Source organism: Melospiza melodia, chromosome 20 (genome assembly GCF_035770615.1).
Source record: "Melospiza melodia melodia isolate bMelMel2 chromosome 20, bMelMel2.pri, whole genome shotgun sequence".
Taxonomy (NCBI): Eukaryota; Metazoa; Chordata; class Aves; order Passeriformes; family Passerellidae; genus Melospiza; species Melospiza melodia.
Window position 1 is genome coordinate 3,302,710 of NC_086213.1, and position 25,454 is coordinate 3,328,163.

A 25,454-nucleotide genomic window follows, 5' to 3' on the forward strand; every position below is an offset into this window, starting at 1 on the left:
GGCGCATGACCATGTCCACACGGGGCTGCAAAACCCCATGCCACAGAGCAGGTTTTGAGCAGGGTCCTCAGGGGGATTTCTCCAGTGGCATCAGCCATGTCACACAGCAGGCCAGGCTGGCCTTGCAGCAGTGCTGGCCTCAGCTAGGAGCAGGGTGAGCACATGTGGCACCACCACAGCCCAGATGAGCTGCAGGACAAATGGGGGGACAGGAAACACCACGGGACTACAGAAAATCTGAAATTCAGAGCGCCTGGGACCACATGGAGCAGGCAGCCTTCCCACAGGCCGCTGTTCAGCTCTGCCTCCCCTCTCCCCCCGCGGGAGGCTCGGCAGTCTGCAGGGGCCGTTCATTCCCCGTTGCTGGGCAATCTGGCTGCTGAAACCACAACAGGATCCATGGGGATGGAGTCCGTCTGTCCTGGGCTGTGCCGCAGCTCCCAGCGCTGCCGGCAGGGAGGGACCCGGCAGCTCCACCATGTTCGCCACGGTGAGATTCGGAGGTACGCGGGGGCAGCCGGGCACCCGGGCCAGCCTGTCACCCCCACCAGGGGCGGGCAGGGACACAGCACCCGGGGCTCAGCAGCGCCCAGGGCTGAGGGGACGGGCAGGAGAGCTGTGCCAGGCACGGCAGCATCCAGCACATCACTGCTTTCATTTACCTACTACCCCTGCTCCAAATCGTGGAGGGAAAGCACGGCAGCAGAGCTGAGCTAAGCACAGGGAGGGAGGCTGGCGGTGAGTGTGACAGTGTTCACAGGGGTCTGAGGATGAGGGAAGAGATGAGGATCTGACTCCATGTTTCAGAAGGCTTGATTTATTACTTTATGATATATATTATATTAAAACTATACTAAAAAGAATAGAAGAAAGGATCTCATCAGAAGGCTAGCTAAGAATAGAAAAAGAAAGAATGATAACAAAAGCTTGTGGCTTGGACTCTCTGTCCAAGCCAGCTGACTGTGGTTGGCCATTAATTAATAACAACCACATGAGCCCAATCACAGATGCACCTGTTGCATTCCACAGCAGCAGATAATAAATGTTTACATTTTGTTCCTGAGGCCTCCCAGCTTCTCAGGAGGAAAAATCCTAAGGAAAGGATTTTCCATAAAAGATGCCTGTGATAGCTCAGGAGGAGTTCCCAGCCTGGCAGCTCTGGGAAAGCACCAGAGGGGGCCCTGCTTATCGAGACACAACCAGAAGAGCCGAGGGGCACCAGTGGCAGCTGCCAGCAGAGCTCCTGTGTTCTGGGCTGTGTGGGAAGGGTTCCCTGGCTGCAACCCTGGCTCTCAGTGTCACAGAGCAGGCATCTGTGGGAAGGAACGAGCAGCCCCTCTGCTGACCTTACCCAGCTGGCTGAAAGCCTTGGCCTTGCCCCAGACACTCGTGGCTGAGCCATCACACACACACAGTCCCAAGCCTTTGCTCCCTCTGCTATTTGAATTGGATCCCCAGCCCTGAGTGCTGACGTGTGTCAGCCCTGGGGGATTTCTCAATTGTGACAAACTCGGTCAGAGTTCATGGCCAAAATATCCTGGGTGACTCAGCCACAATCTGCAGCTCCTTCCCCGTGAGACTGGGACCAGCTCGTAGGAGGGCACTGGCACGGACTCTGCTTTTTCCTACTCATGCTTGATGAAACAAATTGAAGGACAGAGAGACACTTTATCAATCAGAACCATTCTCCCCAAATGAAAGCGCTCATCTACTCCCCTTGCCCTGGGGCACTCTCAGCACTCCCTACAGCACCAATGGCTGTAATGCAGGTCCCCAAAGGCTGTAATGCAGGTCCCCAAAGCCCTGCTGGTGCCACCTGGGGGTCCTGCCTGTGCTGGCCACAGTGGGCACCTCGGAGCCACCTGCCATGCCCATGTGGTCCCTGGGTTTGGGGTGACCATGCTCCTATCTCAGGTCTCATTCTCTGTTTGCAGCCAACTGCCAAGAGATGGTGAACCTGCTCTGCTGTGTCCAGACCCTCACAGGCCACCTGAAGTGGAAGTGCCAGTGCAGGCCTGAAGGTAGGAGTGCTCTGTGGTCACCAAGGGACTGCCACTCGCCCATAGAGGAACAGCACAGGGTAACAAATGGGAGTCACAGAACATCCCAAAACACAGGGGAAGGGACAGCAAACCTCCCACTCCCCAGATCTCAGCAGATTCTGTTCTATGTGTAACTTGCCAAGGAAAATGCCTCTAAACCCCTCAGGCTCACGTTGGCCCCACAGGGGCAGCCTGGGCTCCCTTCACCATCTCTCTCTCCAGACTGCATTGATCTGATGGATGAAAAGGGCACCCTGATGAACCTGAGCAAGGTGGAGGATCCTGCATCTGAATATGCCAGTAAACACCTGCAGGGAAGGCAGCGCTACATCCTGGTCAGAGCTGTCCGTGAGTCCTGGGCAGCCAGGGGAGGGCTCTGCTCTGGGGAGGGCTCTGCTCTGCAGCCACTGGGACACAGCCCAGGAGCTCTGAGGAGGCCAAAGCCAGCTCAGATGAACAGCTAGGGCTGAGCTTTTGTTTGTCCAAGGGCTGCTCCAGGGGAAAGGGAACTTTTCCTGGGCAGAACCAGCTGCCCCAGTTACATGCCTTCAGTTTACAGCTAGGAGAGAGACTAATCTGTTTCTCCCACTCTGCTGCCAGGAGAAGAAAACTCTGAAGCCATCTGCTACGAATCCTTGCTTGAGGACCTGGGGAAACACTACCCTGAGCTCCCAGGTAAGAGCCAGGCACCCACCTCACCTCCACAGAGGAGTTAGGGGTGCAGGCATCACTCCTGTTCCCTCTCAGCCCTCACACAGCACCTGTGGGACTCTCCTCTGATCCCTGTGCTCCCTCAGGGCTCCTGGGGGCACTGAGGGCATTCAGGCACCAAGGGAGGGACAAGCAGGGCTGCTGTGCAGGTCCCCTCCCAGTTAGGAGTGACACCCCACAGCAGGCAGAGCCCTGCCCAGCTTGTCCCCCTGACAATGAGACTCACCTCCTTGGAATAACCAGGGAGGGGAGGACATCAGGAGAAATGGGGAAACCCTCAAGTGTCTCTCCAGGATGTAGTCTGACAGGTTGGCAGGGCCTTGCTCAACATGTAATGGGCAACTGAGCAACACAGCAGGAAAACAGCTCTGGAGGGGCTTGGTCACCCCACAGATCGGCTGCAGCAGCTCTCAGCAAAGACCCAGAGGACAGAGCAGAGGAAGAAGGGCTCCTTGCAGAGGGCTCAGCCTCACACCAGCACCCGAGCCAGGAACAGGAGCACCTCACAGAGCAAGAGAAGCCTGGAGCACAAGAGCACCCCTAAATGAGGGACAGACCCATCACTGGTCAGCACAGCCCCCACCAGGGCCCCAAGCCCTGCCCAGGATCTTATTCCAGCACAGCAGAGTCACCTGTACAGAGCCCCTCTCCCCCCAGAGATTCACACACCCCAAGCTGTGTCAACCTGTTTTTGTAAGATTTTCTAAGCCTTCTGATGTTGACATTCTTGTAGCAAACTTTCTCACACTTTCTGTAAATAACTCATTGCTTTGTATTCCTTTATGGAGGAGGAGAGAGTTGATAAGACTGTTGGTTTGTCCAGTGTGATTGGAGAGGTGGCACTGTCACCCTCCAATCCAGTCACTCTTGGAAAACTATAAATGTTAGAGTCAGAAAATAAACTTCCCCTTTCCTTCACCTTGAGAACAGCGGTGTGAGTTCTTTTGTGTCCTACAGTGACAAGGCTGCACCATGACACTCCCAGCATCACAGGCAGGCACAGGCTCCCCGCTCCTGCCCCTGGCATGGCCTGCAGCCCCAGGTGAAGCCCCAAAACAGATAGTCTTCAAGAAATAATGAGTTAAAACATAGAATGTGAGGCATTTGAAGAAAGCATAGCATTTAGGAAGCACATAGAGCAATAAATCGGCTACAGCATGGAACACAATGACAGGAAAGAGAGATAGGTATAGGGGAACTGATGGGCTAAGCATGTTCAGAGCCAACAATGTCAAACTGACCCTAAGAACTTTGCCAAGCCATGGGGACCAAGCCAAGTACACCGGGAATTGACCAAATTAGGAAAGGGGTTCAAAGGTTCAAGGAGGAAGACTCATCAGGAGACCCCAGCCCATGATGAAGGCAACCGGAACGACCACCAAGATGATCCTCAAAAGAGGTGTCCCCGCCCATGCCCCGCCTACACCACACCCCATATGAATATTCATGCAAAGATATGATTATGTATATGATCTGATGTAATCCTATATCCAAAACTGTGTAAAAGGCTTGCCTTTGTTACGGGAAACTCAGAAATCCATTTTGTGATTTCTCCGACGTGTCGCAATAAAATACCTCCTGCTTATTTGACTTAAGCTGAGTCTCTCAGGCAGTTATTCTCGCCTTTTGGGGCAAAATTCGGCATCACAGGGACAGGAACCTGCACCTCCTCCCCACCCAGCTGCACTGCCAGCACTGCTGGGGCTGCTTCCCACTGCAGCACCCTGGAGCGGCCCTGCAGGGACTGCTCTCCATGTCCAGGGAAAGCTGCTCCAGAGACAGCACAACTGCAGGAGCAGCTCTTTGCCAAGAGGGGCAAAGGCAGAACACACCTGCTGCAGGTGCTGCTGCTGCTGCTTTCCCACCCAGAGCAAGACACCAACAGCCTAATACACTTATTTCTTAAAGGGAGTTAAACAGCTTTGGAGTGGCTCCTCCCTCTCACAGGACAGAGCAGCACACGCAGCACTTGCTTTTAATCTCTGCCATCTACTTTTTCCCTTGGCTGTCTCTAAGCAGAACACCAGACACCCCTGCTAAGGCCAGGCACGGCTCAGGATATCTCTGCCAAGAATTTAAGACTGTGACATTTAGAAGGGGCAGGATTTTCAACACCAGCCCCCAGTACCTGCTAACTGCACTTACCACCCAGATTTGGATTTCCTCACACATGCCAGCAAGGGGCTGAGAACTTGCCCTTTATTCAACAGTCAGATCAAAGGTTAAAAGACTCATTCTGGCATGAAAAATGCATCAGTTAAGCACCTGAAAGTGTCCTGGCTTCACCGCTGTGCCACTAAAACTCCAGCTGAAACCTCAGAATTCCCTGTCAGACCAACATGAGGAACAGGATGTCCTGCTGGAAGCCAGTCAGGGCAGCAATCACGAGGCTGTGCTGCCAAGGTGACTGCAAGAGCAGAACAGTTCCAAACTTCACCTGCTGCCAGCGACCTTGAGAACATTGCATAACCTGCTAAAGCCTCAGAGTCACATCAGCCAACTGTACCCCAGTGCCACAGCCAGACAGGTCACACTCTCAGCTCTGAGGGCAGGACAGGTACTCAGGAAGAGGATATCTGCAGGAAAGTGATTTGTCACTGAAAATCCCATGGGACACGTGTTGGCTTAGCTCATTCAGCCTCTCCTTGGCCTGGAGGGCAGCCAGTGTCTGGATCCCCTTGTGCCAAGTCATGCAGGCCCAGTCCCTGCTAGGCTGCATCCCCTGTTTCCAGGAATTCACACTTGTGCCTTGTCCTTTGGCTGACAATGTTCATGCTTTGGTAGCTTGATTTTAGCTTGAGAATTAAATAAACAACATGCACAGGTGATAGGTCCAAATAAATTCTTTTATTTCCCTGTAATAAATACAGTGCTATCTGAACACTGAAGACCCTTGGGTCCAATCATTCTCTTCCTTCCCTACTAGTTCAGAAGTGAATTACCACTAGAATACTCCTGGCTGGTCACTCTGCTCCCTCCAGCTCACTCCCTGTCTGTCTGTCCTGGCACTCCCTGGGGAAAGCAGAGCTCTACACCACGATCCTCTTCCCTACGAGGGGGCGAATTCTTCACAGGAGAGAAGAAACACCTGCAGGGAGGAAGCAGAGGGTCAGCATTAGGAACATGTTCCACCAGCTGGAGTTAAAGCTCTCTCACCCAGTGTAACCACACCACGACCTCACTAAGGACAGCAGCTTGTACCAAATACGGCAGGAATTAGAAAGTCAGCCAGGGAGGGCAGCAGGAGTGGATCTTTTAAGAAGGTACCTACAGCCTCCCAGCCCTCACAGAGACATGGTGAAAATCGTTTATCTTTCCCTTTCCAGCTGCCTTCCTGACTAAAGACACAACTGCGTCTTACTAAAGCCCTAAGGGGCGCCATATCCCCAGCAGGTGGTTTCTGCCACCCTCAAGCCCTCTGCGGCGCCGGGCTGTCACAGCTCCCTCCCTCAGGCCCAGGCTCGCTCACCGTTGCTGTACTTGCACTGCTTCAGCGCCTCGTTGAAGCCCTCGCACAGGGTCAGGTCCCGCTGGTTGGTGGCGCACTCCAGGAACTGCTTCATCTCATAGTGGCACGGTCCGTACGGCGACTGCTGCAGCACGGCCGGCGGCTCCTGCGCCCACGGGCCCGGTCAGGCCGGCGGGGGCAGCGGCGCCGGCTCCAGCGCGCTCCCGTCCCCTCCAGCGGGGGCGGCTGCCCGTCCGTCCGTCCGTCCGTCCCGCCCAGCCCCGCTCCCCTCTCCCGCCGCCCTCCCATCCAAGGGCGGCCCAAGGGCACGGCCCGGCCCCGCTCGCACCTGGGCGGGCGCCGCCGCCTTGGCGGGCTCGGAGGAGCCGCCGCTGAAGGCGCCGGTGATGGCGCTGCCCACGACGTGTCCCACGGCGGAACCCACGGCCACGCCGGCCGCAGTGCTCGCCATCTGCGCCATCAGCCCGGGCTGCGCCGGCTGCGCCGCGGGCATCGGGGCCGCTGGGGCCGGGCTGCGGAGAGAAGGGAGTCATGAGGGGCGGCGTGGGGCGGCGAGCGGCGGTGCGCCCGCCCGAGCCCGGCCGTGCCGCGGTACCTGGCGGGCGCGGGGTGCGCGGGGGCCTTGGCGGGCCGGGACACGCTCCTGCTGCCGCGCGCCATGGCTGTGAGCGCGCCCCGCCCCGCGCCCGCCTTTAAACGGCACGCGCCCACACGTGACGCAGCGCGCACGCGCACACGGCGGCAGGAGCCAGGCCACGCCCCGCTGGGGGATGGAGCTGCGCCTGCAGGGCGCATGCGCAGTAAGCGCTGGGGAGCCTGCGCACCGCCCGCCCGCCCCCGGCAGAGGGCGCGCGAGAACCGTGCGGGACCGGGAGCGGGAACCGGGAACGGGATCGGTAATGGAACCAATCACGGGATCGATCATGGGGTCAATAATAGAACTGGTCACGGGATCGATAATGGAACAGGGCACGGGATTGATCATGGAACCAGTGACGGGATCGAACAGGGATTCGATCATGGAACCGGACACGGGAGCAATAATAGAACCGGTGACGGGATCGATCATGGGATCAATCATGGAACAAATCACGGGATCGATCATGGTATCGATAATAGAACCCGTGACGGGATCAATCACGGGATCGATCATGGAACCAATCACGGGATCAGTAATAGAACTGGTCACGAGATCGATCACGGGATTAATAATGGAACAGGTGACGGGATCGGTCACGGGGTCAGTAATGGAACCAGTCATTGATCACAGGATCAGTAATAGAACCAGTCACAGGATCACTAATGTAACCGGTCACGGGATCGATCACGGGGTCAATAATGGAACCGATCATGGGATTGATCATGGAACCGGGCACGGGATCGATCATGGACTCAATAATGGACCTGGTCTGGTCACAAGATCAATCATGGGATCGATCATAGAACCGGTCACGGCATCAATCACAGAACTGATAACGGGATCAATCACAGGATCAATCATGGAACTGGTCACGGGATCAATAATGGAACCGGCCACAGGATAATAATGGAATCGATACAGGATCAATCACAGGACCGACCACCGAAACACCGAGACACCCGAACACCGAAACAACCACCGAGTGCAGGCTCTCAGCCAAGGCCGCCAGTGCCCGCTGTCCCCGGTGCCCGGTGTCCCCATTGCCCGCTGTCCCCAGTGCCCGCTGTCCCCAGTGCCCGGTGCCCGCTGTCCCCGGTGCTCGCTGTCCCCGGTGCCCGCTGTCCCTGGTGCCCGCTGTCCCCGGTGCCCGCTGTCCCCAGTGCCTGCTGTCCCCAGTGCCCGGTGTCCCCAGTGCCTGCTGTCCCCAGTGCCCACTGTCCCCGGTGCCCGCTGTCCCCGGTGCCCGCTGTCCCCAGTGCCCGGTGTCCCCAGTGCCTGCTGTCCCCAGTGCCCGGTGCCCCCGGTGTCCCCAGTGCCCACTGTCCCCGGTGCCCGCTGTCCCCAGTGCCCGGTGCCCGCTGTCCCCGGTGTCCCCAGTGCCCACTGTCCCCGGTGCCCGCTGTCCCCAGTGCTCACTGTCCCCGGTGCCCGCTGTCCCCAGTGCTCGCTGTCCCCGGTGCCCGCTGTCCCCAGTGCCCGCTGTCCCCATTGCCCGCTGTCCCCAGTGCCCGCTGTCCCCAGTGCCCGGTGCCCGCTGTCCCCAGTGCCCGCTGTCCCCAGTGCCCGGTGTCCCCATTGCCCGCTGTCCCCGGTGCCGCACCGCGCGGTTTCCGAGCAGCCCAGGCCGGTGACCCCGTGCGGGGCTGGGCACCCCCTTCAGTGCACAAATGTGTCCCTGATGTCCAAGGCGAACACTCCCAGGGCTCAGCTTGAGGCCGTTCCCTTGTGTGCCACCTGCGGGAGCAGAACGATCCCGGGAGCGCAGGGACAGGGCCCCGGGACAGGGCCCCGGTTCGGCGCCGCAGGGCGGGACACGGCCCCGCTGCCCGGGCAGGGCTTTGCGGAGCTCGGAGCTCTCTGCCGGGTGTGGGGCAGGCCCGGAGAGCGTGAAGGGGCCTGTACCGGGCAATGAAGGCGGCAGGAGAGGCGGAGTGAGTTGGGGCAGGGCAAGGAGCTGCCGGCGAGGAGGGAAGGCAGGAATGATGTGGTCTGAACCAGTGACCAGCAGAACAATTTTTGCAGCAGCCCTCTGGATACAAACCAGGAGATCAAGGAGCGCTGTGCAAGGCGTGGACATTGTTGGGCAGGAGGAATCCATGAAAAGATGATGATGAGACCTCAAATCACGAAGAGACAGGCTGGACGACGCCAGCTTTACCTCCAGACCAATTTCCTGACAATTATCTCTTCCCTGGCACCCCTACTTGTCTGCAGGGCCCCTCAGTGTCTCCCTGGAACGGGCCTCGTTGCCACCTCTATCATTGGGTGTTCCTTTGCCCAATGGAGAGAAATAAATTCCCAAAATTGAGAAGGATCCAGAAGCTGTCCAGGAAAAAGAAATATCCCAGCTGTGTCGTGTCTCTAGGGCTGTGTTCGTGCACTCAGCAAGTTGTGAAAAGCAGCTCTTTGGGCTGGTTCATTGACTGGCAGGAATTAGAGAGCTCAGCCACTGCAGGGCTGGCAATTAGCTGCCGTGGAAGTGTTTGTGTAGAGTCAAATTTCCAGCACGAGGAGAAAGAGAAAAGCGTTTGGAAAAGCAAGCCGCCCCTCGGTGCGGGAGCCGGGCGGGCAGGGGGAGCTGCGGCTCCGGGGGGAAGGAAAGGATCAAGGATGGTTCCCAAACAAACCCCACTGCGAGGGGAACACCCCCAAATCCTTCCCCTGCAGTGCCCGGGGGGCTGTGCAGTGCTGCTCTCGGCGTTTCACACCCAGCACTTCTTTCCCTGCCTCAATTCTCCCACCGACGGAGGGGCCGGGCAGCTGGGAATGCTGGAATGGGGCTGGAAAGTTCCCACCTCAGCAGCACCTGCACTTTCCCCTTTTCCCAGCTCCCGGGGATGTGTGGCTCCTTTCCTTGAAGGGAAGAGCGCGTCCCTGTCCTGAGGAGCCATGAGAGCAGAGAGGAGGGAGAGACAGCACGGAGGAAGGGGAGATGAGGATGGGTGAGCTCAGGGAGGCCCTGGCTGTGAGGAGCATGGGCTGGAGGGAGGAGAACACGGGCTCTCAGGGGCACAGGGAGTGCCAGAGGCCCAGCTGTAAGAAATCACCATTCATTATTTCAGCACGCCCAGAAGAACTTGCTGAAGGATCCCGGGCTCCCAGCTGAGCGCGCCCCTCCTTGGGACGCTTGGATTTGCTTAATTAGACACAAAGTTGTTCTGTGCGGTGGGAGGCCGGCTCCGCGCTGAGGAGAGCAGCTACTCCGGCTTTACTAATGGGATAATTGGGTGTGTACACAGCTCCCCACCGGGAGAGGCCCTGCAGGAGCAGTTGCGGTGTCAGGTCTCCCTGCCTTTCCCCAATTTCCATGTTTTTGCCCCATTTTTGCAATTCTCAAGGAGGATGAGTCCCTGATCATTTCCCCATTTTCCCCCATTTTTTCCCCCTTTTCCCCCATTTTTTCACCATTTTCCCCATTTTCTCTGTTTTTTGCCCCAGTTCCCAAGGAGGACAAGTCACCGATCAATTCCCCATCTTTCCCCCCATTTCCCCCCATATTTTCCCATTTTTTCCCCCTTTTTCCCTGTTTTTTCCCATTTTCCCAATTTTTTCCCATTTTCCCCCGTTTTTTCCCGTTTTTTTCCCCATTTTCCCTGTTTTTTGCCCCAGTTCCTGAGGAGGACGAGTCAAGGATCATTGGGGGCTGGCCCTGCTCTGTGGCCCAGCACCTGTTCCAGGACATTTCCCCCCATTTTTTCCCCATTTCCTCACTGTTTTTTCCCCATTTTTCATCATTTTCCCCCCATTTTCCGCCGTTTTTCACGTTTTTGCCCCATTTTTGCAGTTCTCAAGGAGAACGAGTTGCTGATTTTTTCCCCATTTTCCCCCCATTTTTCCCCATTTTCCCAATTTCCCCCATATTTTCCGCATTTATTCCCCATTTTTTCACTATTTTTTCCCATTTTTCCAGTTTTTCCACCATTTTTCCCATTTTCCCATGTTTTTGCCCCAGTTCTCAAGGGACTGTCCTCCCGCTGCAGGAGGGCCTCATTTAAATCCAAATACCCTCTCAACAATTTTCAGTTTGACCGGCCCAACTTCCTAATTCCTCTATTTTTCGCCCTAATTTTGCCCTTTGATTCAATGTAGCAGCTTCATTTTGTCTTTTTCTTTTTCCCTGCCCTAGATCTCTCCTTGCACAGTTCAGCTGTTGGGACTTGCCTACACTTGAAGGTTTTGCCTCTGGATTAAGGGACATATAAATCTGAAAGATGATAACTAATTCTCGAATACTTCTGGAAGGATTTACTCAAAAATCAGTAATTTCTGAGTAACTTGGTGCCCTGGCTCCCAGTTCACCTTCCTTTTAGCAGCAGGAGCAGGTGAGGCAAGGTTTGTAAAAGGCAAGTGTTGCTGTAGGACATGAAACAACACAAGCTCACACCGCTGCTCTCAAGGTGAAGAAAAAGGGAAGTTTATATTCTGACTCCAACATTTATAGTTTTCCAAGAGTGACAGTGGGTTGGAGGGTGACAGTGCCACCTCTCCAATGACACTGGACAAACCAACAGCCCATCAGCTTTCTCCTCCTCCATAAAGGAATGCAAAACAATGAGTTATTTACAGAAAGTGTGTGAGAAAGTTCACTACACGATGTCAACATCACAAGGCTTAGAAAATCTTAAAAAACCAGGTTGACAGTCAAGTCTGTGTTTTTTTCAACTGCTTTCTCTCCATTGCTCTAAAATGAACTTAACAAGCTCCCCGTTTGGAGTCTGCCTCGCTCAAACCCTCGCCGTGTCACAGCTGAAATGTGGTACAAAGGGATCCAGGAATTCCCCGGGCCTTTGGCTCTCCCGGGCTTGTTTCTCAGGTGAGGAATGCGGCGTCTCCCGTCTGTCTGCCCCGGCTGGCAGTGCCCAGGCTCTGCTCGGGGCACGGTGTCCCCCCGGTGCCACCCCCGGTGTCACCCCAGTGTCCCCCCGGTGTCACCCCCGGTGTCACCCCCGGTGTCCCGGCCGGTCCCTGGTGCTGCCCCGGAGCCTCTGGAGCTGCAGGGAAGCCCTTGGAGAGCCCCATGAGGGCGTGCAGGGGCACACCTGGGCACTGCTGGGCTCTGCAGTTGTTTGGGTTACAGCAAATTGCGCGGCGCCATCGCTCGGGGAGCCGGGCAAGCTATTCAAAGCAGCGCAAAGCGTCTGATGGGTTCGCCAATGTTTTTGTTTGTGGACAACTTCCCCCCCCAAAAAAAGACAGAAGAGAACCCTCCAGTTCTTACCGATGTGTTGTTTGCTACTCAAAATTACTCCGTGAATCATTTGTGACTGGGTGTATGCAGGCAGTGGTTTCTCGTGCCCTCCTTTTATTTTGCACTTTGAGCTCCAGCTCATCTTAATGTGCTTGTGCCAAGGGGCTGATTTCAGTCCCCAAGTTCACACAGCAGAGCACTCAGGTGGAAATATTCTCAGGTAGAAATATGCAAGAACGAACTTTTTATCCTGTACAGTTTTTAGCAAGTAGAGTCGCAGCCAACAAATAAGAATTTTAAAACAAACAAACAAAAAACCCCCAAACAAACAAAAAAAACCCCAAAAAACAAAACAAAACCAAAATAACCCCCCCAAAAAACCAAAAAACCAGGCAAGTTGCTACCATTAAACAGAATTCACAGATTTTTCATGAGCAAATGGCTCATTTCCACTGCTGCCCCAGGGATAACAAGGAGCAGTGTCACAGGCAGGTGATGTTCCCTGGTGGCACACAGGGCTGTGTGCCACTCCCCAGGCCCCAGCCTGCTGTCTGCATCCTTGCTCCGCTGCTCTTTAGCCAAAATACAACCCCTGACACCGAGTGCCGGTGGTGCAGGAGGGAGAGGAGCGACGGGAGGAGGAGCAGCCCGCGGTGAGAGACTGAGGAGCTGCAGATGGGGCTGCGAGGGGAGGGAGGCAGCGCCCAGAGCCCGGTTCAGCTTTCAGGCCCCGTGCTCCGGGATCTCTACATGCCATTTCTTGGATGTGGTTTGCCCCCAGGGCAATCTCAACAGCTGTGAAGTTTCAACAGATGAACGATGTAGTTTTCAATAAGTTTCACCAGGCAGAGGGAAGGATTTTAACTCGTTCGTGCTAGCCCACTTTTGGGCTGAAGGATCTTCTGGACCCGAATCCATTCAGGCCAGGAGCGTTTGCTGTTTGAGCCCCAGGCACAGCTGAGCTGCACTGAGGTTTTCCCCATCACAAGAGGTTTCTCTCAGCCCTGCCCTCGGCTCCTGGGAGGTGCAGGAACATCCCTGCCTTCACCTGAGCCACTTGAACCCACCCTGGTGAGGAAGGTACCCAGTGTGGATGCTCCCGGTGGGGAAAAGAGACATGGCAGAAAGACAATTTTCCAAATCTCCTTGTGGCAACTGCATCTTGGGAGTTCCATTTCCTTTGTGCTCTCTCATCCAGAAGCGGGGCTCGTGCCCCTGGAGTCGTGTTCTCATCCCAGCTGAAGGCTGATGCCATTCATTGTGACTGCAGGAGGGGCTTTGTGTTCCTGAATTCTTCAGTCAGAGGAGTCAAGAAATTCCAGAACACATCAGGTGTATCCTCAGATCAGGAGGAGGAATTCACCTGCTGTACAGAGGGCAGGACAGCAAGGCTGAGCCCTGAGGTGAGAAGCCAGCACAGGGTTTTGGTGCATGTCTGAGCAGTGGGGCTGTGGCCTTTGCTGCCTCTCCTGTGGCTGGGGTCCGTCAGGAGCCCAAAGCAGCAGAGAGCTCACAGAGATGTCAGTGCTGAGTGAGCCTGGAGGGTCTCACACCTGCTCAGGCTTTCTCTGCCCTGCCTCACCTTCAGTGTCCAGGCCCAGGGCTCAGCTTTTCCTCCAAACCCAAATATCTGCCCAGAGGCCCTTCCCTCCTGCTGCTCCCCGGCCAGCCTGGCTCCCCCTCTCTCTGCAGACAGACAGACAGACAGACAGGGAGCAAACATCTCCAGGAGCTGCCCCAGTGGTACTGATGGAGTTTCCCTGTAGTGAAACAACACAGGATCAGCTACAAGCTCGAAGATGGGTCTGTGTGTGAGGAAGGGATGCCCATAACCTTCAGAAGTTCTTAGCACCAACCCATGAGCAGCTTCTGCTCTGAGCTAGAGCCCTGCAGTGAGAGCCTCCCCACCTCTGCCCCTTCAAGCAAAGGCACAGCTCACACGGCACCCCAAGAGATCTTGGGGGTTCTGCAGCCTCTACACAACGCTCCACAGACACAGATTTGGGGCCTTTTGTCCCAGCTCTCCAAAGTGATTCATGAGTTTTAGTCACCACATTGCTCTCCCTGTCCTACTGAGGGTCTCCAGCCATCAGCTTCCAACAGAGATGTCTCAAAACTAAATATCAGCTCCCATCTTTTCCTTCCTGTAAAAGAAGCCAGTGGTATCTCCTTTTCACATGGACAGTCAATAACCCTGTAAGTGCACAGGGCAGCCTGGTTGTGCACTCTGATTTCTCATTATTCCTGCTGAAATGCTTTCCTTTCAGCTGGCATCTCTGCCAGAGCCACCCATGGGCTCCTCCACAGGATCACTGCAAACATCCCCTGACCTTTTGAAAAACCAGTGATCTGAGCAATCCCCCCAGCTCTCTGGGAAGGCTGGGCACTGTGGGTGCTGTGCTGAGCTCATTCCCAGCCTTGGGCAAGCTCTCTGGTGCCCTTTCCAGATGGATCTCCAGAGGGGTTTCTGGGTGCTCCCCTGCATCTGAGGCTGCCACAGGGAGTTTGTGACAATGCAGTCTCAGAGTTCAGCAACTGCAGCCTGAGAGAAAGCAGGGAAACACTTTGGGAACTTTGGCAACAATTTATCCCAGTGACATTTGCCAGTGGCAGAGCAGTGGTGTCCCACAGAGCATCCAGGGCAGGGTGGAATGGCAGGACATGGCGTCACTGCTGTGCAGTTACTGCTGGAGAGGCACTCTGCATCCCAGAGGAGCCAGGAGTGCACTCACACCACCCAGATCCACATTTCTGTGGTCTCCCTTCATGGATATCTCCTCTCAGCTGAATTTTCTTGCTCCCCTGTCTTTTATTCCCCCTGGCTCACATCCCCACTGCCTTCACATGGGTTTATTTATTCAGAACTCTGTGTCTGGCTGATTTTGCTCACCCAGCACTAAGGATCCCATGAGTGCAGCCTCCACCCTGCCAAGGTGTGGGAAGCCCTCTCTCCCTGCTGCTGCTGCCCTGCCTTGCCAATCCAGCCTGCCCGTCCTGGGACAGACCCCTCTCCCCCAGAGCCTGCCCAGGACACGGTGCCAGAGCAATGGGGAGGAGCAGGAGGGTCCCAGCGCTGTGAGAGAGGAGCTGGGGCTGCCCCAGGGGAGGGAGTTCAGCAGCTGAGGAGGGGGGAGAGGGAGCCGAGGGGTTTGGCTGCTCTGAGCAGGAACGTGCACGAAGAAAAGCCTCGACCCAACCCTGAATTCCACAGCTCGACTCCAGGGACAGGGAGAGGGAGAGAGGACAGGACGGGACAATTCCGGCAGCCCCGCGACTTGTTCATGAGAGCCTCACCTCCCCAGGCCTGCCTGCCTCCTCCCCCATCGCCTCCGCGGCTCTCGCCGGGTTTTATGAACGCAGCTCCCCTCGGGCTAGAGGGAATCACGTCCCAGGAGACATTCCAGTCTCAGATCGGCTTCGGAGGGGATCAGAGGGAGCCAAGGCTGGGGGGGGCGTTCCGCCGGGGCCCTTCCATTCGCGGGGAGCCGCCAGCTCGGGAGCGCTGCATGACGGCACCGGCAGCTCCCGATGGGGGCCCGAGAGCCGCGGGCTGCGGCCGGGCCCTGCCCGGTGCTGTGTGCCAGCCACTGGTGCTGTGTGCCAGACACTGGTGCTGTGCCCGGTGCTGTGTGCCCGGTGCTGTGTGCCCAGCCACTGGTGCTGTGCCCGGTGCTGTGTGCCCGGTTCTGTGCCCGGTGCTGTGTGCCCGGTGCTGTGTGCCAGCCACTGGTGCTCTGCCCGGTGCTGTGTGCCCGGTGCTGTGCCCGGTGCTGTGTGCCCAGCCACTGGTGTTTTGTGTGGTGATCTGTGTCCCAGCCACTCGTGCTGTGTCCTGTGCTCTGTGTCCCATCACCCGTGCTGTGCCCGGTGCCTGTGCCCAGCCATTTGTGCTCTGCCTGGCCCTGTGTCCCAGCCACTCGTGCTGTGCCCGGTGCTTTGTGTCCCATCACCCATGCTGTGTGCCCTGCTCTGTGTCCCAGCCACTGGTGCTGTGTCCCCTGCTCTGTGTCCCATCACCCATGCTGTGTCCCCTGCTCTGTGTCCCAGCCACTGGTGCTGTGTCCCAGTGCTTTGTGCCCAGCCACTCATGCTGTGTCCAATGCTGTGTCCCAGCCACTCGTGCTGTGTCCCCTGCTCTGTGTCGCAGCCTCTGGTGCTTTGTCCAGCTCCTGGCCGGGCTCTGCCGGGTGCCAGTGCCCGGGTGGGCACGGGGGGCTCTGGGCAGGCACTGTGGCCCCGTGGCTCACTGAGCTCGCTGTTGGTGACCCGCAGCCACACTGGGCACGCTGTTGGTGTGCCCCACAAGGGCTCAGCCCCGGGCCAGCCCCGTGCCCTCGCACCACCCCAGTGGCAGCCCCTCGCCACCCCGGCCCTGCGGCAGCCGGAGCAGCAGCGGTTCCTGCCGCCAGGAACGGGAGCTGCTGGCTCCCCGGCGTCTGGCTCCCCAGGTGAATTGCGGTGTGCCCTGAGCCCGCGCCAGGAAAATGCCAGCAGATGAAACTGCGTCTCAGGCCAAGAGACACGAAGATGGATGTGTTTTCCTCGCCCTGCTTATCTCGCAGGCAGCGCTTCCCAGGCGAGCCCGGCTGTGTTTGTGTGCGCTCGGCTCCTGGCACGGGCAGGATGAGCAGACACAAACACTGCGGGCGCTGAGCGGCTCCGAGCCCGGCCCGGCCCTGCCCTGCCCCACCGCGGCACCGAGGCACCGACCGAGCCGCTCCTGGGGCCAAACCAGGGCTGGGCTGGGCTGGGCTGGGTCCAGGGGATGAGCCCAGGGCTGGGGCCGGGTCCAGGGCTGCCCTGCGAGCTGTCCTGCAGTGTGAGCTGTCCCTGCCCTGCGAGCTGCCCTGCAGTGTGAGCTGTCCCTGCACTGAGGGACAGCTGTGGGGACAGGCTGTGGCTGTCTCAGTGCTCCCCTTTCCCGGCCCAGAGCCCCGAGGAGTGCAGTGCATCTCTTCAAGGTGAGGAGCAGCACGCTCCTGCCCCCGTGTCCCTTGTTCTGAGCTCAGGGGGGCAGCAGTGAAGTCATGGCCCTGCCCCACATGTACCCCTCGGTTTCATAAGGGCACTGCATCAAGCTGATCCCAAACTCTTCTGGCTCTGCACTGCTGGGTTCAACCCAGAATTAAGGTCAAAGAAAGGGGAAGGCAAAAGAAAATAGATGTAAAATTAGTAGGGAATCAAGCAAGACTTTCTGGAAATGCATAGTGAGGCTGACCTAGTCAAGTTGAAGTCTGGAAAACTTTGGTGCTTTCGAGGTTCACTGTTTGGACCCAGGACAGCCTGCACAATTCCAGCATTTCCATTTGAAAGATTTTTAAGAAACCCAAAAGTGGTTTCAAGCAAAGCACTTTGCTGACTAACGTACATTTTATTTTACATATTACTTTACCTTTCCACTTGTGAGTCCAGGCCCAAAGGCCAAGTTCCCACTGCACAACCTTTTCTTGCCCACTCCCCATGCCCACGTCTCGGGCTGCCAGCAGAGGAGGAGAACTGGGTAATTCAAAAAGCACTCCTGATCAATCACGTTTACATAGGCATTCACTACACTGACCCCCAGCCCTGTTTGCACCCACAGCCACCTGTACAAACACCCAGGAGAAAAACAAGGTGCCAGGGCCAGAGAAGAGGGGAATCCCAAAAGCAAGAGGGGAGAACAGAGACTTGCCTGGTGGGGACGTGTCCTCATTTGTCACCCATTGAGCAGTGATGCTGGAGACATCAGTTCATGAGGTTATCTCCTGCAGAGAGAGCAGGAAAGACATCAGAGAAATCAAAGGGTTTTGGCTCTTGGAGCCTCTTCCAGCTGCTCAGGGCAATGCCCAGGGGGTGTAAAGCTCCGTGCTGGCTTTGCAGGGGACCTCAAGCCAGGTCCCCAGGCACACAGAATGCAGCTGTGAAAGTCACACCAGGGAGGTGACAGGAAACAAAGGACTTTGGACAGACAGGCTTAATCCATTTAAATTCAGTTTCTCAGTTCCCTCCCCTTTCCCCTTGGCTCTCATCAGAAGCTCTTCCCCACCTCCCCTCAGTCCCAAGTGCCTTACAGCAGTATCGCACCCAAGAGGGCTGAGGGAGTTATTCCACCTCTCTGCTGCTCACAAAGAATCAAACCTGCTGTTCTCTTCCCCTGGCACAGCCCCTTTCCCCCCAACACCTGCTGGGTGCAGAGTGAGGTTATCCCCAGCTGCTGGTTCCTGCTGACACTCACATTACCACGCTGCTTTGCCTGCCCAGGTGCTCACAAGGCTCTCCTTGTTGGGAAGCCTTAGAGGAGTGGGAGCAGAGCTGATGCTTGTGGTCAGAAGGACTTGGAAATCTCCTGCCCGCTCTGCCACTTGCTGGGGCTGGAGAGCCCTGAACCGATGTTGAGCAAGAAGAGCTCCATGTGGGGATGCTAAATCAGCAACATCAGTGACCATTGGGACCTCTCAGCCATGAGAGATTCCACTGAGCTCCTGCAGCCACCCCAAGGAACCCAAGTGTCGCAGACATCTTTTATGGAAAATCCTCTCCTTAGGATTTTTCCTCCTGAGAAGCTGGGAGGCCTCAGGAACAAAATGTAAACATTGATTATCTGCTGCTGTGGAATGCAACAGGTGGATTTTTGATTGGTCCATGTTGGTTGTTTTTAATTAATGGCCAATCACAGTCAGCTGGCTTGGACACAGAGCCCGAGCCACAAACCTTTGTTATGATTCTTTCCTATTCTTTTGATTAAATTCTTTCTTCTATTCTTTTAGTATAGTTTTAATGTAATATATATAATAAAATAATAAATCAGCCTTCTGAAACATGGAGTCAGATCCTCATCTCTTCCCTCAACCTGAGATCCCTGTGAGCACCACCACAGCCGAGTTTGGCTCCAGCCTGGCAGGAGCTGCAGGAAAGCAAGCAGAGAGTGAGATGTCAGGGTGGGAGATGTCAGAGTGGGAGATTTCAGACTGAGGGGTGTCAAACTGAGGGATGCCAGACTGTCTGTGCTCTGGGGCTGGGGTGGGAGCCCTGTGCTCATCCCTGTGCATCCATGGGGCTGCATGGACAGGGCAGACAGTGGCTGAGAGAGCTCCCAGCTCAGGATCACAACAAGAAGGAATTCTGCAGGCTGCACACAGGGCGTGGCAGTCCCCAGGACACCCAGCAGCCGTTTTCCTGCTGCTAAACTTCTACTGGCTTGGCTGGGAAATATCTGTGATCCCAAACACGACATGCACTCTCTTTTGTGCTGAGTGCCTTGGCAGGAGGCAGCAGTTCTCACACACAGTTCCATCTCTGCAAGGACCAAGTTTCTCAGAACGCTCCCTTTAAAATCTCCCTTCATTAAGAGGAGCCAAGCTGCCTGTTGCTGCCTCACAGGCTGCTCCCATGCCTCTCCCTGCTTCCCCAGGTCTCCACTGCCACGGCCTGGAAAGCTCTGAGCTCCCAGAGACACCAGCACTAAAAGAAAAGACACTAAAGAAAAGGGAGACAAAGGCAGGAAAGCTTTTTTCACTGGGACCCAGCTGTCTGGCTCAGAGAAAGGCAAGAAACAAGGGTCTGCTCTGCATTCCTGGGGCACAGCCAGAGTAAGAGCAGAAGGGTAAATTCCACAGTGCAACGTGGTTTTCCCTGCTCCCCTGTCCCCTTCACAAACAAGGCCTAGGGGATGCTCTGAGCACGGTGCTGCAGTGCAGGGACATCTTGCTAACAGCCTGTGAGTTGAACACTGCAGCACCTTCCACAGCCAGCCAAGGCCAGGCTCTTTCTTCTCACATCTGCTCACCGTACCCAGGATTTACATCGTCAGTACGGTTCCCATAAAACTAAACATGAACAACTGATCACAGGCAAATAAAGCAGTAATAGAGCCTGGGATGTCAGGAAGCCTTACTCACTCCCTGCACACCAGCCCAGGCAGCTGGAGATCAAAGTTCTCTTATTTGCAATACATTTCTTGAAACAATTTTCAGCTAAACTCAGTCTGCTGAGAGGATGCTGACACAATCCAGGGCTTCTCCCATAGAAACAAGAACCAAGAAACCAGAGCTGTGCCTTGCTGCCTTCATCTCCAGGTGGCTGAGCAGATGGAGAAAGCTTTGGGATCTTCAAAATGAGGAGCTGCTCCCTTCCTTCCCCTCCCTCAGCATCCCTGCTAGGGAAAGCCTTCTTGCACAGGGTGAGTGAAAAAGTGAGCAAAACAGAACTTTGCACAGGCAAAGCAGGAGTTCAAACTCATTAAAACACGGCTGTGAGCTACTCCCCATGGGGACTGGAGTGCTCTCGACAGGCATTATGAGGATGGGGTTTAGTCCTTGGTGCCCTTAGGCAGGAGAGGTGAAAGACACCCTTAGAGGGGCCCGTTTGAAGGCATACAAAGGCGGGCAGGAGAGTGAGACACCTTTAGAGGGGCCCGTTTGAAGGCACCTCAAGGCAGGAGGGTGAGACACCTTTAAAGGGGCCCATTTGAAGGCACCCCAGGGCAGGCAGGAGGGTGAGATACACCTTTAGAGGGGCCCGTTTGAAGGCACCCCAAGGCAGGCAGGAGGGTGAGATACACCTTTAGAGGGGCCCGTTTGAAGGCACCCCAGGGCAGGAGGGTGAGACACCTTTAAAGGGGCCCATTTGAAGGCACACCGAGGTGGGCAGGACAGTGAGACACCTTTAAAGGGGCCCATTTGAAGGCACCCCAGGGCAGGAGGGTGAGATACACCTTTAGAGGGGCCCGTTTGAAGGCACCCCAGGGCAGGAGGGTGAGATACACCTTTAGAGGGGCCCGTTTGAAGGCACCCCAGGGCAGGAGAGTGAGAGACACCCTTAGAGGGGCCCGTTTGAAGGCACACCGAGGTGGGCAGGACAGTGAGACACCTTTAGAGGGGCCCGTTTGAAGGCACCCCAGGGCAGGCAGGAGGGTGAGATACACCTTTAGAGGGGCCCGTTTGAAGGCACCCCAGGGCAGGCAGGAGGGTGAGATACACCTTTAGAGGGGCCCGTTTGAAGGCACCCCAGGGCAGGCAGGAGCCGGGGGCCGGTGCCGGGCAGGCGTGGGAGGGGGTCCCGCCCCGTTCCGCCCCCGGGGGGTGGCGGGGCGGAGCGGCCGGGCCCGGGCGGGACCGGACCCCCCTCCCGCGATGCGGCCGGGCCGTGTCCCCCCGGCCCGAGCAGCCGCGGCTCGGGGAGAACAAAAGGCAGGAGCGGGAGGAGGCGCGAGGAGGAGGAGGGCAGGCGGCCACGGTGGGGGGATAAAAGGCTCGGCGGGACCCCCCCCTCCCTCCTCGTGTGCCCCATGTCCGAGCCCGCTCCGCCGCCCGGCATGGCCCGCCCGCCGCTGCCCGCCGCCGCCGCCTTGCTGGCCGCCGCTCTGCTGCACTGCGCGCCCGCCGCGCCCGCCCGCCGACACAAGCCGGTGAGTCGGGGCCGCCCGGTGCCTCCCGCCGCGTCCCCCGGTGCTGTCCCAGGGCGGGATCTCCCCGGCAGATCCTCCGCCGAACGGGATGAGCTGCGTCCCCCCCCGCCGCTCCATCCATCCATGCCCGAGCCGCGCTCGGGATGCCGGCACGGGAATCACCGGCCGCGGGACGCTGCCCCTGCCCCGGCCGTGCCTCCCAGGCTCCTCCTGCCTTCTTGGGGAGCTTCCACGGCCGCGTTCCCGAGGGAAAACGGGGACCGGGACAAGGAGAGCTTAGGAGAGGACGCGGCATCCATCCCCCGTGCTTCAGAGGCAGCAGAGCCCCCGCTGCTGCTCCGACACCCCCTGCGCGCTGCGCTGGCAGCTCCCCAAGTTACGGGGAGACGAGAGTGAAGGGATGAATGAAAGGCAGGCAGGAGAGGAGCAGCAGGGCTCCTTCTTCCTGCAGATCCTGCCCGATCCCTGCACCTGGGACCGGCGAGGAGCGGCGGCGTGCGGGGGATTTGGGGACGGGAGAGGACAGAGAGCTCCTTGTGCTGGGAATGTGTGCGTGTGTAATCGCGTTATTGTAGACATGCGCTTCGCTGCTGTGCCATGAAATAATAACACAGCAAATGCCCGGTAGCAGCCCGAGGGGATTAGTTCAGGTTCTGTCGATGGTTTTATTATCAGCTCTGTCATCTGAGCGCTTTCTAACTTGGCTGCTAAATCTGCTGTGGGCTGGGACTTGGCACGGAGCAGCCTTGGCCCCCAAAGTGCTCGCATTCCTCCGAACGAAATGTCACCGCGCTCTGCCTCTGGGGAAGGTGAGGCCGAGCGCTCCTGGTGGCACCCTGGTGGCACCCTGCGCTCCAGGAATGCCGCTGCTCTGTGGCTTCAGGCCCGCCGTCCGAGGGCAGCAGGGGCTGGGCTGGGTGGGCAGAGCTCCGCCCGCACAGAGCTGGAGGCTGCTGGTTCCCCTGGGCTGGCAGGTGCCTTGAGCTCTGCCCTGTGTGAGCTCTGAGGCTGCTGCTCCTGGAGGAGCCTGCACAGCCCCTGGTCCTGGTCTGGCTGCCAGCAAGGGCCTGTGTGAGGTCCTGGGGAAGGGAGAGCCAGCCTGGGTTTCACTCTCTGAGCTGGAGCCCAGCCCAGCTGCCCATGTCACCGTTCGTGTCCTTGTGCCAGCACCCACAGCTGCTGCAGGGGCTCAGCTGACTTGGCCAGCGCCCCTCGAGCTGGTTTGTGCCCCAAACTGCTGAAGAGCACAGAGTTAGTGCAGGCTCCAGGGCTGCTCAGGCTCCTGCTCCATCAAATCCACTGCCACGCTCCACAAGGTCCCCGCAGGTGGCAGTGTGCCAGCAGAGAGGTGATTTCTTCCTCATCCTCGGCTCATGCTGTGCTCTGTGAGTGCTAATCCTTCCCTCCTGGCTGGAGTAGCTCCAGGTGATGCTCCTGCAGGTCTGTTTGGTTCAGGAATGCCTTGTGCTGTGTGTTGGACCAGCCATGTGGAGCTCAGGCTTTCAGACTGGTGTGTTTGACCCAGCCTTTGCAGAGATGGTGGCTGCATTGCTTGGGTTGGACATGGACAGATGATCCCTCATCCTTTCAAACAGCAGCTCTGTCACCCCACAGAGTTGCTCTTTTGGGTTCCTCATCTGCTGTCAAGGCTTTCTGAAGGTTATTCTGCTGCCTCTGAGGTGCAGCCAGTTTTCCACGATGGAGGTGGCAGCAGGGGAACACGTGTGTGCAGGACAGCTGAGGTGGCACTGCCAGGCTGACAGAGGCCTGGCCACCCTGTGCCCTCTCTCACAGGGAGCTGTGCCACCCCATCCCGTGCTCTGACTGCTCCAGCCTGCTGCACAAAGGGATGTTTCCCTCATGTCTGACAGCCGCTCATTTCCTGTCTGGGCACCTTTTGCTGTCAGGTGATGAATGAGAAAGGAGCCAAGGGGCTGAGCCGCGACAAGAGATTCACACTCCAGTGAGACAGAGTCAAAAGGAGTTCCTCGGGCTGTGCCAGTACGGGGGTGGGCAAGGACAGCAGGAGTTTGTGCTGCACCCAGCTGTTTGTGGCTGTTCGTGCTCCAACAGCGAGTCACAGCAGCAGCAGCTGGGAGGGGAGGGAATCGGGGCTGAGATTCACTTTAAAGCCCGGCTGTAGGGCAAGTTGCTGAAGGACTTGTGTTCTTTTGAGGCAAACCCTGTAGAGCTCCTTCACTTTCATATTAATGCCCAAAGCAAGCAAGAGAAAACTGAGAGCAGAATGAAGGCTGGGTCTGGTGTCCACTGTAAAACTTGAGAACAAAAGATCCGCAGTCCCCGGGCCGTGCAGGCGCAGACACCGAATTCCTGCTCTGCCTGCGGCTCCCCGGGGAAATCAAAGCCCTGCCTTTGCTGGGAAGGTCTCTCTCTGCGGAGAAGGGCTGGGCACCCTCCCAGCTACCGACACAACCCCTCGGGGGTGCTGCAGCTGCCCCCTGAGCACGGCAGGTTCCCCCCTGTGCCTGCCCCGCAGCCCCTGCCTGCCTCGCTCGGGCTCAGGCGGCTCCCGCAGGAAGGGTTGGATTTGCACTCCTTGGTTTGGGCTATTTAAAAACTGCAGCCGGGGCTGGGGTAATTTTAGGCATGTTTATCTTGTGCTCTGGGAGAGGCTCGAGACACATGTAAGTGGTTATTCTGCAGAGGGTTTGTTGTGTTTGTGCTTCACAGGCAGCACACACACACACACACACACACACACACCCTGCAGGGTGGCAGGGCTTGGGATGCAGCTGGGAGGGGAGAGGGAGAAGGAGAAGGAGAAGAGCAGTCTGGGGAGGATCCCCCTCTCCAGGTTTTGTTGCATTTCCTTGCCCCACACTTATCCTGCCCTGGCACCATAACCTGTGGGTCTTTGCAGAAGAAGAGATGCATTGTATAGGAGTTGTTTGAAAAGGATTTTTAGTGGAAAGTTATCCTGCAGAGATGCTGGACATCCCACTTTTCCCCCCACTTTTCCCCCCACTTTTCCCCCCACTTTCTCCCCCCACTTTCCCCTCACTTTTGTAGCTCTTTCCTACTAATCTCAAATATATGGATAGGTAAATAAAGGGTTTGTGGGTGTTTCTGCACTGGGGATGGCTCAGCCAAATGGGAGCAGAGCTGAGTCTGCACATAGCTGCCCAGCAAAACGAAAAGCAGAGCACCTCAGGGCTTCACTAAGGCCACAGACATGTTTTCAGATGTTCACTGAGATCCTGGTGCAGACAGAGGAGTCCCAGCAAGGACAGGCAGTGACCAGACTTCTTCCCTTTGGTGGATTTGGGCAGGAGAGAGGCGCTGGCAGCTCATGGCTCCTCTTAGCTTGGGTGTAAGTGCACAATGAACAAAACATCTCAGCCCCCTTCCTCCCCTGCCAGGAGTGTGCCACATCCTAGAGCAGTTTCTTCTTTTCAAGGGGAATTCTAGGTCATCAGATTAAGGGCTCTTGAAACCTTTTGCTCTGTCAGCATCCTGGGGCTTGTTTGCTCTGTAAGTACTCCTGTTTCTGGCAAGCTGTTGCTTGGGTGACACCAGCAGCTTGGTTGTGGTGTTGTTGATGGAATAGTCTCACAAACTGTCACATAATTAAAATGCCTGATAATAAAAATAGTCCTGCGGTGTTTATTCATTTGCTTTCTCTTGTTACACCAAAGCCTGCTTCTTCTCATTCTCTCTGTGGCCATAAACATTTGCAGTCCATAATGTTTCATGTTCCACGTTGCTTAGGGAAAATAAACATTTTGCTTTTTTCATTGCCAACAACAACTACCACCATGTAATCCGGAAACCAAGTGTCAGGCCCTGGGAGGCAGTGCTGGATGGTGCCAGGGTGTGGAAGTGAGGGGAGAGGAAAATCCAGCAGTGTGTGCACAGCCAGGCACTGCAGCAGCTCCTGTTTGGGCCCAGCCTTTGTGCTGTGCCTGTCTGCAGTGGGACCAGGCTGCAGCCAGCATGGAGCAGGCCTGGAGTGAAGAATTTTGTGTGAGCAAAGAATTCACGGAGGGGTTGGGAGACCT

The 25,454-nt window shown here is 56.8% G+C and overlaps 2 protein-coding genes across 4 annotated transcripts; one reads left to right on the plus strand and one right to left on the minus strand.

Annotated features, from left to right (window-relative positions):
- The first annotated feature begins 370 nt into the window (after positions 1-370).
- On the plus strand, positions 371-3,671 carry C20H22orf15 (chromosome 20 C22orf15 homolog). 3 transcript variants are annotated; one of them, XM_063173052.1, is made up of 5 exons: positions 371-490; positions 1,935-2,021; positions 2,265-2,390; positions 2,643-2,717; positions 3,147-3,671. In XM_063173052.1, exons 1-5 carry the CDS (start codon positions 400-402, stop codon positions 3,299-3,301), a joined length of 534 nt encoding a protein of 177 aa, XP_063029122.1. In that variant the 5' UTR covers positions 371-399; the 3' UTR covers positions 3,302-3,671. The 3 variants fall into 3 exon arrangements, with proteins under 3 accessions (XP_063029122.1, XP_063029123.1, XP_063029121.1); XM_063173053.1 differs by having other exon boundaries at positions 392-503; XM_063173051.1 differs by lacking the exon at positions 371-490 and adding an exon at positions 1,580-1,791.
- Positions 3,672-5,581: 1,910 nt separating this feature from the next.
- On the minus strand, positions 5,582-6,882 carry CHCHD10 (coiled-coil-helix-coiled-coil-helix domain containing 10). The gene is made up of 4 exons (XM_063173054.1): positions 6,818-6,882; positions 6,551-6,734; positions 6,223-6,367; positions 5,582-5,841 (listed from the first exon to the last, which is right to left on the minus strand). Exons 1-4 carry the CDS (start codon positions 6,880-6,882, stop codon positions 5,822-5,824), a joined length of 414 nt encoding a protein of 137 aa, XP_063029124.1. The 3' UTR covers positions 5,582-5,821.
- Positions 6,883-25,454: the final 18,572 nt, after the last annotated feature.